The following is a 15,581-nucleotide window of genomic DNA, read 5'->3' on the forward strand; positions in this document are numbered from 1 at the left end:
AAAAATATTCTTTAAAAAATTCACGTTTATTGTAGTGTTGTTTCTCGAAAAATAGCCTTTAAAAATCCACGTTTTTTGTTGTGATGTTGCTCGAAAATATATTTTTTTAAAAAATCCACTTTTATTGTCGTGATGTTGCACGAAAAATTAGTGTTTAAAATAACAACACTCTCAGTTTTCATCACTTAAAATATTTTTTTATTCAAAACATAACATCACAATTACAAATAAAACAATTTCAACACCCCATTGTATTCTCCGAGCTGCTCCATTAGCATTGCCTTTATCCCCTTTTGTATATTCACTTAAAACCCTTTCAAAATAGTCATCATCGTCATAATAATTATAGGTTTTATTTGTTGATACCAAAACTTCTTCGGAAAGATTATTTTCTTCTTCACTGGGCTGTGGATCATCTTCGCCCTCTACTCCCGATACCGAGAATTCATCTTCATAATCCACATAATAATTATAATCAAAAGTCTTATTCTTTGCCACAATCCAATTGTAATGGTACAGGACATTAATGTATAGACCCAAATATTGGGTACGAGCACAGCTATTGCCCTCCAAAATAATGCCAACTAAATGACCAAAACACACCAGGGGTCCACCAGAATCACCTTCACAAAAATTATGGCGAACGTGTTCTTCATAACCTGCACAAATAAGATCCGTTGTAAGATCTCCATAAAACCGTTGGCACACTTGGGCATCCACAATTGGAACAAGGATGGATTTGAGGAGTGGAGAGGGATATTCCTGCAAAATGGAAAAAATTAAATGAATAATAATTAAGATTTCGAATTTTTTGTCAGTTTTTCTTAGACTCACTGCACTAATATTCCATCCTGAAGTTGAACACAGGACACCATTTACTTGAGGTTCAATACTTAGCGGTATTGCCTTTACTGTTGGCCAAGTCCAAGGTATGTAGCCATTTATAAAAAACATTGCAATATCATTGTCCAAAGTTGTAAAATTAAACGCCTCATGGACAGCTAACTGCAGCACATCATATTGCAAGGTAAAGGCAGACATTTCAGTTAGTATGTCGCTGCCCATAACCAGGGTGAAATCTTCTGGTTTGCGAAACTTTACCAGATTTACGCTGAAAAGCAAACAGGAAAGGAGTTAGTTAAAATTTTAAGGTTTGTTAACCTGGATTTTTTTAAAAAATATTTTCCCGAGAAACACCAGGCCAATAAATGTGGATTTTTTTAAAGAATATTTTTGGGGCTCTATCATGCCAATAAACGTGGATTTTTTAAAGAATATTTTTGAGGCCTCATCATAATAATAAACTTGAATTTTTTAAAGAATATTTTTGAGGCCTCCTCATAACAATAAACGTGGATTTTTTAAAGAATATTTCTGAGGCCTTTTCATAACAATAAACATGGATTTTTTAAAGAATATTTTTGAGGCCTTTTCATAACAATAAACATGGATTTTTTAAAGAATATTTTTGAGGCCTCTTTATAACAATAAACGTGGATTTTTTAAAGAATATTTTTGAGGCCTCTTTATAACAATAAACGTGGATTATTTAAAGAATATTTTTGGGGCCTCTTTATAACAATAAACGTGGATTTTTTAAAGAATATTTTTGAGGCCTTTTTATAACAATAAACGTGGATTTTTTAAAGAATATTTTTAAGGCCTTTTTATAACAATAAACGTGGTTTTTTTAAAGAATATTTTTAAGGCCTTTTTATAACAATAAACGTGGATTTTTTAAAGAATATTTTTGATGCCTCATCGTAACAATAAACGTGGATTTTTTAAAGAATATTTTTGAGGCCTCATCATAACAATAAACGTGTATTTTTAAGGAATATTTTTGAGGCCTCATCATAACAATAAACGTGGATTTTTTAAAGATTTTTTTTTGAGGCCTTTTCATAACAATAAACGTGGATTTTTAAAGAATATTTTTGAGACTTTTTCATAACAATAAACGTGGATTTTTTAAAGAATATTTTTGAGGCCTCCTCATATTAATAAACGTGGATTTTTTAAAGAATATTTTTGAGGCCTTTTCATAACAATAAACGTGGATTTTTTAAAGAATATTTTTGAGGCCTTTTCATAACAATAAACGTGGATTTTTAAACAATATTTTTGAGGCCTCTTTATAACAATAAACGTGGATTTTTTAAACAATATTTTTGAGGCCTCTTTATAACAATAAACGTGGATTTTTTAAACAATATTTTTGAGGCCTCTTTATAACAATAAACGTGGATTTTTTAAACAATATTTTTGAGGCCTCTTTATAACAATAAACGTGGATTTTTTTAAAGAATATTTTTGAGGCCTCTTTATAACAATAAACGTGGATTTTTTAAAGAATATTTTTGAGGCCTCTTATAACAATAAACGTGGATTTTTTAAAGAATATTTTTGAGGCCTCTTTATAACAATAAACGTGGATTTTTTAAAGAATATTTTTGAGGCCTCTTTATAACAATAAACGTGGATTTTTTAAACAATATTTTTGAGGCCTCTTTATAACAATAAACGTGGATTTTTTAAACAATATTTTTGAGGCCTCTTTATAACAATAAACGTGGATTTTTTAAACAATATTTTTGAGGCCTCTTTATAACAATAAACGTGGATTTTTTAAACAATATTTTTGAGGCCTCTTTATAACAATAAACGTGGATTTTTTTAAAGAATATTTTTGAGGCCTCTTTATAACAATAAACGTGGATTTTTTAAAGAATATTTTTGAGGCCTCTTATAACAATAAACGTGGATTTTTTAAAGAATATTTTTGAGGCCTCTTTATAACAATAAACGTGGATTTTTTAAAGAATATTTTTGAGGCCTCTTTATAACAATAAACGTGGATTTTTTAAAGAATATTTTTGAGGCCTCTTTATAACAATAAACGTGGATTTTTTAAAGAATATTTTTGAGGCCTCTTTATAACAATAAACGTGGATTTTTTAAAGAATATTTTTGAGGCCTCTTTATAACAATAAACGTGGATTTTTTAAAGAATATTTTTGAGGCCTCTTTATAACAATAAACGTGGATTTTTTAAAGAATATTTTTGAGGCCTCTTTATAACAATAAACGTGGATTTTTTAAAGAATATTTTTGAGGCCTCTTTATAACAATAAACGTGGATTTTTTAAAGAATATTTTTGAGGCCTCTTTATAACAATAAACGTGGATTTTTTAAAGAATATTTTTGAGGCCTCTTTATAACAATAAACGTGGATTTTTTAAAGAATATTTTTGAGGCCTCTTTATAACAATAAACGTGGATTTTTTAAAGAATATTTTTGAGGCCTCTTTATAACAATAAACGTGGATTTTTTAAAGAATATTTTTGAGGCCTCTTTATAACAATAAACGTGGATTTTTTAAAGAATATTTTTGAGGCCTCTTTATAACAATAAACGTGGATTTTTTAAAGAATATTTTTGAGGCCTCTTTATGACAATAAACGTGGATTTTTTAAAGAATATTTTTGAGGCCTCTTTATGACAATAAACGTGGATTTTTTAAAGAATATTTTTGATAAGTTTTCACATTGGTTTTTTGTTTTCTTCAAGGGATTTTAGGTGACTCAACGCTTATAAATATGTGAACGATGTGGTTCTGTTACCAATATGTTGACTACAAATAAACTGCCGGCCTCGTATAAAGACATAAAACTCTCCAATGTAATGGTATAGGGCTTAAATGGAACATTTCCTCTTAATTAAATTTACTTACTTGTCCGAGTTGACATCATCTGACGCATCATCATCCCTGTAAACAAGTGAAATAAAAACTATAAATAATATTTCAATCCATTAAGAAGAATATTTATTGGAACCCATACTCACTTGACTACACAATGAGCAGCAGATAAGATGACGCGCTGAGATATCACTGAACCACCACAAATATGTCCATCACCATAAAATTCCAAGTCAATGGCCTTAAGACGCACCGATGCCTGCCATGGTACCGTCAAGATGTCCACCGGTTCACTTTTAAATTCCAATTGATCAGCTGTTGATTGGAAGTGATGTAATGGGGTGTTAGAATGTCACCACATACAATAGCTAAGGCTTGAGTTTTAACACTTACCTTCCTGAAGTTTTGCCAAACTAAATCTGATCACAAATAATATTACCAAAGTGTTATACATTTTGTTTTCTTCACGAATTGTTTATCATCACAGAATTCTAACTTAACTGAGCCAATTATTTTAGCTGGAATCATTTCTTCCAACATTTAGCAAAATTTAACACCAAATTCACATTCGAATGAAAGCAAACCAAAACACAAAAGAAAATATTTGTGTTGTAAGCAATTGGTAAATACAACAAAACAGCCAGCCAAACCGCACAAATGAATCTCTTATCTTATTGACTTTTATGGAAGATAAAAATGAGATTATGACATACATACATATGTTGCTGTTGATACTCTTTTTCGCAGATATTAGGGTTGTCATTTTAGACAAGTTTTGGTTGAAGGTGAGTAATTCATAATTATGTTACCCATCATAATTGATAAATATACACAGATCATTGTTTAACCTTAAAAGGTCTATTCAACCTAATATTTCGGCATAATTTCTGTAAATAAAATTTCTCTAAAATTATTGTCAAAACTAATTTATTTTTAGTAATTTTTTTAGTCACCAAATTTTGAAATTGTAAATATCCGTAGATTGTTTTTCTCCTCCTCAACCTAATATATTTGCACCACTGCTCTGAATTTAATATCTCTAAAATTATTTTGTTAGATTAAACAGAAGATAAGACACACATTTCCTTATCTTTGCAGAACAAATTATCTTTATAGAACTTAAAATGCAGTGATGCTGAGTAAATTCAATATCAAACAAATAAACAAATGTACATTATTAATTTACAATCGAAATAAATTAATCAGCTATAGAATGCAACAAATTCTAAGAATTCTATTCTTTATGAATAAGGCAATTATATCTATTCAGCAAAAAAGACTCTCCGAGTTCATTAACACTTTCCATCACCTGACAATTTATTCGCCTGAAAAAATTTCTCATCAAAAATATGTCCAAAACTTTTGATGATCAGCATAGAATCACACTCTAAATCCAGCAATGCACTTCCGTCGGTCTTTTGTAATGAAAGTGCAGGTCGAATTAGTTTCCAATTCGCTGTCTCTTTTCTATTTTTATGAAATGTGACACATTTTGGTCTGAATTATGCTCGGCAAATTATATTAATATGGGTTCAGATTTGAATAGAGATGCGTAGCTGTTGTTAAGAAACTGCTTCTCCACTCGGAGATCTTTTGGCCCCTGATAAAAAGCTTGCATTTGAATTATAATTTGTGACAATATTAAACGGCAAGCGTTTTATATTGGGAGATTCCATCATGAACAATTATTTTTTGTTTGCAAGTGCAGTTGTTCGAGTTTAGGTCGTGCCAAAGAAATTCTCGATCAGAGTGTTTCTTTGGATACGTATCAATTTGAGCGAGCAATTGACACTTGGGTATAAAAAGTTTCTTGTTGAAAAACAAGTCATCCCAAATAAAAAACGTTAAACCTCCTGATTAATTTTTATTTCTAAATTTTCAGTAATTAAGTTTTTTGACCACTGAGAAACACATAACAAAATTATACCCAAATTAGGTGGAAAATGTAGATAAAAACTTTAAAATGGCTGAAATCGTGTGGTATCGTTATATAAGGGCTATACTAAAACATCGACTTATGTCCATAATTTTTGGTAGGGTAGTTTCTGTACCATTCGGGTTGAAAATCAAAATAAAACCTTAAAATGCCTGAAATCGGGTGGTACAGTTATATGGAGGCTATACCAAAACCTTGGCCTATGTCCAAAATTTTTGGTGGGGAAGTTTCTGTACCATTGGGAACTCCAAATGCCAAATTTAAGCCAATTCGGGCTAAAAATGAAGATAGAACTCTTAAAATACTGTACATCGGGTGGTACCGCTATATGGGGAGAATAGGAAAAAATGGACCCCATCTTCCTCATGATGGAATATCTGAAATAAAAAGATTGCAGGTTAATTTTGCCACCATTTTCAATTTAAATGCAAGCGATTTATTTGAGAGATTCCATTATGAGGAAGAATATAAGGCTAATTGAGGCTAAGCGACAAATTATTTTCTAGTTTTAAGTGTATTTCTAAATAAAACACTGAAACTTAATTATACCCTCCGTCTTTAGGCTAGAAAGGGTATATATCGTCACCAAAAATGCCCGAAGACGAAACCCACACGCAAATCGAAATTCGTTTGTTGATGGGATCTGATACAGAGGTAAAATACATGCTCTGGCAAATTTTCAAACTTCTACGTTCATTAAACAACGATCCTATTCAAGAAATGGCATTTCGAAAAATGGGATTACATTGCAGATTTTGTTGTAATGACGGATCCCAAAACCAAGCGTTTCCGCTGTTTTGATTTCATTTTTTACTCCCATTCGTATAGGATTGATAATATCCAGAATATTCGCCCTCATAAGAATTATATTTCATAACAGTTTTCATTTTATAACGTTTTTTGCTTCTCCTGTAAAGTTTTGATTTTGTGGGTTACGCCTTCGGGCATTTATGGTGACGATATATACACTTTGATACGACCAAAAATGTGCCTCATCGAAATAACGGTTTTAGACTCCAAGTATGTTTGGACGAAATTCGTTTCAGACAATTTGGAGTCGATTTAGCCATGTCCGTCCGTCTGTCTGGCTGGCTGATGCGCACGATAACTCTCGAACGGATCAACCGATTCGAACTAAATTTTGGGTATCGTAATATTTTGTCCAAACTTAGTTTAAGTTCGAAGTTCAAAATTTGTCTGTAAAATTGTGTGAACGATAACTCTCGAAGGGAGCAATCGATTTGGTCCAAACTTTGCACATCGTATTATTCCATCCAGATATAGATCGGGTTCGGGACTATATTGGTCCACTCCTTCGGGTACCTCCCACACAAAATTCGGATAAAGTGAAAATTAAGAGCTCCCTCGGTTCGTTGTGAAATTTGTTTCAGTAAGTTGTACTTGTGACTCCCTTTACGAACGTACAATTTTTTTCCTGCGCAAGTCCATATTTCCTGAGATATTAGCCTAAAAGTTCCAAGAAACCCTGACGGCACCAACTAAAATGGCAAATCCGCAAGATAATTCTCGCAGAGAGTTTGTGATTGGTGCAGACTTTGCACATCATATTATTTCATCCAGTTATGTATCAGGTTGGAATATGGACTATATCGCTCCACTCCTTCGGGTGCCTCCATACAAAATTCGAAAAAAGTGAAGTTTGAGAGCTTCTCTCGAATATTTTTCATTCTTTTTTCAGTAGGTTGTACTAGCGCCCTCATTTACAACGGTACAATTTTTTCCGGAGTAGATCAATACTTCTTTAGATAATGGTCCAAGCTCCATAACCCTCTCGGCACATACTAAAATGGCTATTGTGCAAGATAACTCTAAAGAATTTTTAAAAAATGTTTCAAACTTAGTTTAGCGTAATTTAATATTTCGAGTCCTTTATGAAGAGGTTTGGTTAATAAAAATGTTTGGTATGGGTCAATGATTTGGTATAGCCCCGCATTACGGTACATACAGATTTTAGAGAAAACTCGTAATACAAAATCAATATATTTTATACGGCATAATTATATATTTTGTTTTTTTATACCCTCCACCATAGTATGGAGGGTATATTAAGTTTGTCATTCCGTTTGTAACACATCGAACTAATCATTTGCGACCCTACAAAGTATATATATTCTTGATCAGGATAAAATTCTAGGACGATCTAGCCATGTCCGTCTGTCCGTCTGTTGTAATCACTCTAGCGTCCGCAATAATTGAGATAGAGTGCTGAAATTTTGACCATAGGCAGGTCAAGTTCAAAGATGGGCTATATCGGTCCACTCTTTGGTATAGCCCCATATAACGGTACCTCCGGATTTGAGGTATTTTGACGTTCTTCGCCACATTTGCAGACCGAATTAGCTATAATTTGGCACTTAGGGTTCCTAGTGATCAACAAAATTATATCCCAAAGGATATGGGCATAGGTTCATGTTTTGGTATGGTATTTTGAGCATTTTAGTTACAATTTTTAACCGAACTACCTGTAATTTGACTTTTGAGGTTCTCAGTGGTCATGAAACATCTCCACGAAACATCATCAACATACATAGGTCCATGTTTTGGTATGGCCCCCTTATAACCGTACCTCCCGATTTTCGGTATTTTGAGAATTTTAGCTACAATTTTTAACCCAACTAGCTGTAATTTGCCATTTGAGGTTCTCAGTGGTCATGAAACATCTCCACCAAACATCGTCAACATAGGTCCATGTTTTGGTATAGCCCCCATATAACGGTACCTCCCGATTTTCGGTATTTTGAGAATTTTAGCTGCAATTTTTAACCGAACTAGCTGTAATGATCGGTATTTTGATCATTTGGTATTTAGCTACAATTTTGTCTATTCAAAAATAATCGTCAATATAGGTCCATGTTTTGGTATATCACCCATATAACAGTACCTCCCGATTTTCGGGAATTTTCAGTGGTCACGAAATTTCTTCACTAAAATTCGTCAACATGAGGGTCTACATTGTTTTGATGAAACTACCCTCAATTTGACTCTTGAAGTTTTTGCAGCTATAAAACTTTTCCGCCAAAAAATTTAAAGGTAGGTTGACTCTTTGATATAGCCCCGTAGGTGGTACCTTTCACCTAGCTGAACACATTTTTTAGATTAGATTAGATTAGATAACACTGTGCAACAAAATGGAGGTGAAAGTCTGGGGCACGGAAAATTCCTCTTGGGGAAGAAAGGGCTTGGTGAGTATACTATGAACCCCGAAGGACAGATCAGCCGTGAGTCGAACTTCCGCGTTATGGCGCCATCAGGAATTAGCGTTATATCTTTGTTCACTGTTGCTTAAGTGCTCTACAAAAACAACAAATAAAGATATAATGCTAATTCATGATGGCTTACAGGTTCTCTTGCAAAAATTCATCACGCCATAACGCGGAAGTTCGACTCACGGCGCATCTGTCCTTCGATGTTTTTAATATACACACACCATAGGCTTTCATCTCCAAAAGGAATTATCTCTGCCCCAACATTTGGGTTCACAGTGTAATTTAAGCAATAGTGGGAGACAGTAGGAGTCTATCCATTGTCGAAAATTTGTTTCACCTAAAATTGTGAAAGGCCCCTAATTATTCCATTTAAATTAACACTATTTTATGGTGGAGGGTATAAAAAGTTCGGCCCAGCCGAACTTAACGACTTTTTACTTGTTTTTGTTTTTTTGTCAGTGGTCCGTCAGCACAGCTGACTGATACTTTCTTACTTGTCAGAGTTTTTTTTAGGTATTGATGATTTTGTTTGGAAACCGCAAGTCCTACTGAAGTGAGATTATAGCAAATGTTGTAGCTGTGAAAATTCTTTACAAGATTGACATTCATGATATTTTCGTAGGTTTTACCAAATTTGAGATATAGAAGTTCAAATTGGTACAATGCACTGACTGTATCACCTCCTTATAAAACAATGTCATGTACGGTGGGGGCCTGGGATGTTTTTGCAGATTCTGAAACAGCAATGTTTATAGATGTGAAAAATCGAAATGCAAGAAAAAGTCGCTGGAGGTATTTTTAATTAAATCGCGGTAAATGTTCACATTTTTAGGTTTGTTTAGGTTTTCAGGATTTTGAATAGAAACCGCAAGCCCTATTGAAGTGGGACTACAAAATGTTGTAGAGACTTATCACTGCCACAACATTTTCTTTAGTCCCATTTCGATAGGACTTGCGCTTTCCAAGCAAAATCCTGAAAACATAAAAAACCCTAAAAATGTGACTTTTGACCGCGATTTATTTCAAAATCTCTTCGTTGATTTTTTGGTTTTTATTTGATTTTTCTCATCTATGAACATTGTTTGGTAAGGAGGCGATAAAGTCAGTGCATTGTCCCAATGTCAACTTCTATATCTCAAAAATGGTAAAACCTACGAAAATATCATAAAGGTCAATCTTGTAGAGAATTTTCACAGCTAAAACATACGGTGCAATCCCATTACTATAGGAGTTGCGAATTCCAAGCAAAATCGTAAAAAAAACTAAAAAACCCTATAAATGTGAAATTTGATCGTGATAAATTTAAAACGCGCTCCAGCGATTTTTTCGTTAGCATAAATGCTGAGGGTATATACACTTTCATACGGCAAAATGTGCCTCATCGAAATAAAGCATTTAGACCCCAAGTATGTTTGGACGAAATTCGTTTCAGACAATTTGGAGTCGATTTAGCAATGTCCGTCTGTTTGTCTGGCTGTCTGGTGCGCACGATAACTCTCGAACAGATTAACCGATTCGGTACAAAATTTGGCTTTCGTAATACATTGCCCAAACTTAGTTTAAGTTCGAAGATGGGTTATCAGTCCAATCCTTCCGGTACCTCCCCCACAAAAGTTCGAAAATGTTCGGAAAATTTGTGGGCACCATAACCCTAGAGTGGAGGAACTGATTTGAACCAAACTTTGCACATCGCGAAATTTTTGCCAGACTTAGATGAGGTTCCAATATGAAGTCAATCGGTCCACTCTTTTTGGTTCCTCCCACACAAAAATTCGGAAAAGTTCAGTTTAGGGCCTGCACTCGAATCGCTTTGGTTTTTGTTGTAACAACTTGTATTCACTGCACCCCATACGACGGTACAATTTTCATCAGGGGTAAGCCCATATTTCCTGAGAAAATGGCCTTAAAGGTGCAAAAAACCCCTATGATACCGTGTATAGTGGTTTGAGCCCAAGATAACTCTCGAACGTATCTGCCGATTTGGTTCAAATTTTGACATTTGTAATATTTTGTCCAAACTTAGTTTAATTTCGAAGATATGCCATGTCGGTCCACTCCTTCAGGTATCTCCCCCATACAAGTTCAAAAATGTTCGGAAAAATTGTGCGCACCATAATTCTTGAAGTTAGTGACCGATGTGGTCAATACTTTACACATGCTAATATATCTTGCGGATATATGTAGGTCAGGTTCGAATATGGGCTATATTTGTCCACTCCTTCGGGTAACTCCCACACAAATTTTTTAATAAATTCACTTTAAGACCTGCTCTCGAATCACTTTGATTTTTGTTCAAGCAACTTGCATTCGCTGCCTCAATTAAGGCAGTAAAAGTTTTTTCAGGGGCAAGTCCATACTTCCTGAGAAAACAGCCAGAAAGGTGTAAAAAAACTCCTATGGCACCATATGTAGTGGCTGGAGAGCATCATAACACTCGAACTGATCAACCGATTTGGTCCAAAACTTTGCCTTCGTCCCCCAGAAACGGCTGAAATTTGGTATTTAGTCTTCATAGGGGATACAAAACGAAATTTGTCGGTATAGGTCCACGTCTTCATATAGCCCCTATAGAACGGTGCCTCCCGATTTTCGATATTTTGAAGGCCAAGGCCTCAATAAACCACCGAAATATATTATTTAGTCCTTGTTGGGGGTATAAAACTTTCTACTTGAAATTTGTCGGAATAGGTCAAGGTCTTCATATAGCCCCCATAGAAATGTGCCTCTTGATTTTCGGTATTTTGTGGAAATGGCTGAAATTTGTGTTTAGTCTTCGTTGGGGGTATAAAACTTCACCTGAAATTTTTCGGTGTAGGTCCACTCCTTCATAAAGCCCCCATAGCCCGGTACCTCTTGATTGTCAGTGTTTTGATGGTTGCGCCCTCGATATCCTACCTAAATGGCTGAAATTTGGTATTTAGTTTTCGTTAGGGTATAACTTTCCACCTAAAAATTGTTGGTAAAGGTCCACGCCTTCATATAGCCCCAATCGAATGGCACCTCCCAGTTTTCGGTATTTTGAAGATTGTGGTCTCAATATTCCACCGAAATGGCTGAAATTTGGTATTTATTCTGCTTGAAAACCGCAAGTCCTATCGAAATAAGACTAAAGAAAATGTTGTAGCTGTGAGAAGTCTCTACAAGATTGGCTTTCGTATCTTCTTCCTAGGTTGCACTATTTTTGAGATATATAAGTTTAAGTTGGGAAATTGCAGTCATGACACTGTTATATAAGGAGACGATACAGTCAGTGCATTGTCCCAATCTGAACTTCTATATCTCAGAAACGATAAAACGTAAGAAATTATCATAAAGGTCAATATTCTAGAGAATTTTAATAGCTACAATATTTTCTTTTGTCCCATTTCGATAGGACTTGCGGTTTCGAAGCAAAATCATGAAAACCTTAAAACCCTTAAAAATGCCGACTTAAATCACAATTTATATAAAAAGCGCTCAGGCGATTTTTTTGTTTTTTGATTTTTCTCATCTATAAACATTGTTGTTTCAGAATCCGCAAAAACTTCCCAGGTGTAAGCACCTTTCATTTAAAGTAGCTTCAAGAGCACAGTGCAATGTATAGGGACGTACGGAGGATAGTTTCAGGGGCTCCCGGGCACCCACGTATAATTACCGTGTTTGTGGTGTGGGGTATGTATATATACGTTCTTGGTCTTTAACAAGATTTTTTTCAGAAAAAGTGACTCTTCCTTGGCATATAAATTTTTTATATTATTTAAACTTTACTATCTGTGTGTTAAAAAATATACACGACTGAAGCCCAGCAAGTATTGATCACAATCTTAAAAATCGTTTGTGGATTTGCCATTCCCGGAAAAAATATTTTCCAAAAATTCCACCTTTATGGATCAGTCCTTGTAAAGCATAATCATTAAAAATCCGCAATTCTGGCTCACCTTGTTTGTGAAAAATATTCCATAAGAGAAATGTTTGTCCATAAAAATAATCCTCTGTGAGGATCATCTTAAAGACTTTCAAAATCTATGTTTGTCTCTGTAGGTCCTTAAACAGATAATCTTTTACAATTCTTCTCTTCTCTGAACTCTTTTTTTGGCCACCACCCCTTTCATATAATCTTTAATTATTTTTTAGGTGAAAGATATTTGCCCCCATTGAAGCCAGGTGTTCTTTAACTTCTTAAAAGGTTACTCGAGATTGGGTCATAACATAGGAATATTTTGTGAACAATAACGCCTCTCTTTAAACCTCCCCCTTCCAAGAAAAGCGTGAGAACAACCCAAGAAAGTGGAATTTATTCTCGAAATTTCAAAACTTTTCCAATAAACAGCAAATAAACTTATCTTAGATTAGTAATTTTTCTTTAACCGATAACCTTAAAAATTCTCTCACAATATATCCTTTGTCTAGCCAAATACCACCACCCACCCTACTAATATGTTGTCTTATGGATTAAAAATCAATTTGTGACACATTTCCCACCAACTTCAAACCACAACCAGCAGACACCTTCATTTTAATTTAGTTCAACTAGTCGCGCTTTGGCGTCAATAAAATTTATAGACACCCCCTCTCTCACTCCAGAACATATATATTCAAAGTTCCCTACCACATCAATAGTCTCGAAAATGCCGCTCGGAACTACAGATCTCTTCAACCGATAAAAACAATCTCTTTAAGCTAATTTGATAAACTCATCATCAATAACAACACAAATTTACGTTATTTACTGCAACAACAACACCACCATTGTTGCCACAATGCAAAAGTGAGGGGTTATAAAGGTTTATAACACCCCAAAAAGTCGTCATAACAACAACACCAAAAACTCTCACAGGGCAATTCACACCCAATCCTCGCTGGCAGTTTTTATTCGCTTTTTTCGTTGGTTAAGCACCTAACAGACTATCGTCGCCAATCGGCCTATCGACATATTGATGAACATGTTGTTTTGTTGACTCCATTCATACTTACGTACAACAGATATTTTTGTATCGACCCGACCCGCTTGTTAATTTAATGATAAAATTATCAATTTGTTGTGCAGTGAATTTGTATCTGTCTGTCTGTCCGTCCCTCTGTCTGCAACAGCCGAACATATTTTCGGGCTATGTAAAAAATAAACATTTACAATGATAAACAAACAATCATTAACCATTACCAGATAAATGCATACTGCCCGAAAAACAACAACAAGAAATATTCTCTTGGTGTGTGGAATAATGCAATGCCGCCGGCATAAAACTGCCAACAACAAAACAAGTACCGCCCGCCCAATGAATCCATCATCAATCGAAAGTGAAATATTGAATCTAGATATCGTCAGATAATAAAATGCAAGGGCATATGGAGGCACAGTGGCGGATGGTAAGGTTAGGCGGAGGAAAGGGACAATGGGAAATCGTCACATATTCATATGGTAGACCAATAATCGTGGATTTTTTAAAGAATATATTTTCCACCACAAATAATAAATAAATGTGGGATATTAAAAAAACAAATTTTGCCTAAGGAATTTTAAACGTGGGTTATTTAAAAAAAGTTCACCCTACCTTGAAACGTGGGTTATTTAAACGTGGATTTTTAAAATATTTTTTGAGGGAGGCTAAGGACCTTCAAACGTGGATTTTTAAATGTATTTTTTGAGGAAGGCTAAGGACCTTAAAAAATTGGATTTTTAAATTAAATTTTTGAGGAAGGCTAAGGACCTTTAAACGTGGATATTTAAATTAAAATTTTGAGGAAGGCTAAGGACCTTTAAACGTGGATTTCTAAATTAAATTTTTGATGAAGGCTAAGGACCTTTAAATGTGGATTTTTTAATGAATTTTTTAAGGAAGGATAAGGACCTTTAAATGTGGATTTTTAATGAATTTTTTGAGGAAGTCTAAGGACTTTAATCGTATATTTTTAAATAAATTTTTGAGGATGGCTAAGGACCTTTAATCGTCGATTTTTAAATTAAATTTTTGAGCAAGGCTAAGGATCTTTAAACGTGGATTTTTAAATTAAATTTTTGAGCAAGGCTAAGGACCTTTAAACGTGGATTTTTAAATTAAATTTTTTGTGCAAGGCTAAGGACCTTTAAACGTAGATTTTTAAATTAAATTTTTGAGCAAGGCTAAGGACCTTTAAACGTGGATTTTTAAATTAAATTTTTGAGCAAGGCTAAGGACCTTTAAACGTGGATTTTTAAATTAAATTTTTGAGCAAGGCTAAGGACCTTTAAACGTGGATTTTTAAATTAAATTTTTTGTGCAAGGCTAAGGACCTTTAAACGTAGATTTTTAAATTAAATTTTTGAGCAAGGCTAAGGACCTTTAAACGTGGATTTTTAAATTAAATTTTTGAGCAAGGCTAAGGACCTTTAAACGTGGATTTTTAAGTTAAATTTTTGAGCAAGGCTAAGGACCTTTAAACGTGGATTTTTAAATTAAATTTTTGAGCAAGGCTAAGGACCTTTAAACGTGGATTTTTAAATTAAATTTTTGAGCAAGGCTAAGGACCTTTAAACGTGGATTTTTAAATTAAATTTTTGAGGAAGGCTAAGGACCTTTAAACGTGGATTTTTAAATTAAATTTTTGAGGAAGTCTAAGCACCTTTAATCGTGGATTTTTAAATTAAATTTTTGACCAAGGCTAAGGACCTTTAAACGTGGATTTTTAAATTAAATTTTTAAGGAAGGCTAAGGACCTTTAAACGTGTATTTGTAAATTGAATTTTTGAGGAAGGCTAA

The 15,581-nt window shown here is 34.0% G+C and overlaps 1 protein-coding gene across 1 annotated transcript; it reads right to left on the minus strand.

Moving 5' to 3' along the window:
* Positions 1-175: 175 nt before the first annotated feature.
* On the minus strand, positions 176-4,274 carry LOC141392173 (trypsin eta-like). Its single transcript, XM_073965126.1, has 5 exons — positions 4,096-4,274; positions 3,849-4,017; positions 3,736-3,771; positions 835-1,111; positions 176-762 (listed from the first exon to the last, which is right to left on the minus strand). The coding sequence occupies exons 1-5, from the start codon at positions 4,154-4,156 to the stop codon at positions 199-201; spliced, it is 1,107 nt and encodes a 368-aa protein (XP_073821227.1). The 5' UTR covers positions 4,157-4,274; the 3' UTR covers positions 176-198.
* Positions 4,275-15,581: the final 11,307 nt, after the last annotated feature.

Source organism: Musca autumnalis, unplaced genomic scaffold (genome assembly GCF_047663935.1).
Source record: "Musca autumnalis isolate F117 unplaced genomic scaffold, ASM4766393v1 scaffold_2, whole genome shotgun sequence".
Classification (NCBI taxonomy): domain Eukaryota; kingdom Metazoa; phylum Arthropoda; class Insecta; order Diptera; family Muscidae; genus Musca; species Musca autumnalis.

What these genes read in the sequence shown, in the direction of transcription:
- LOC141392173 (XM_073965126.1), bottom strand. Translation starts at nt 4,156, where the DNA reads ATGTATAACACTTTGGTAATATTATTTGTGATCAGATTTAGTTTGGCA. An exon ending in GCTGCTCATTGTGTAGTCAA is followed by an intron (nt 3,772 to 3,848) that starts GTGAGTATGGGT and finishes ACTTGTTTACAG; the next exon opens with GGATGATGATGCGTCAGATG. An exon ending in CAGGATGGAATATTAGTGCA is followed by an intron (nt 763 to 834) that starts GTGAGTCTAAGA and finishes TCCATTTTGCAG; the next exon opens with GAATATCCCTCTCCACTCCT.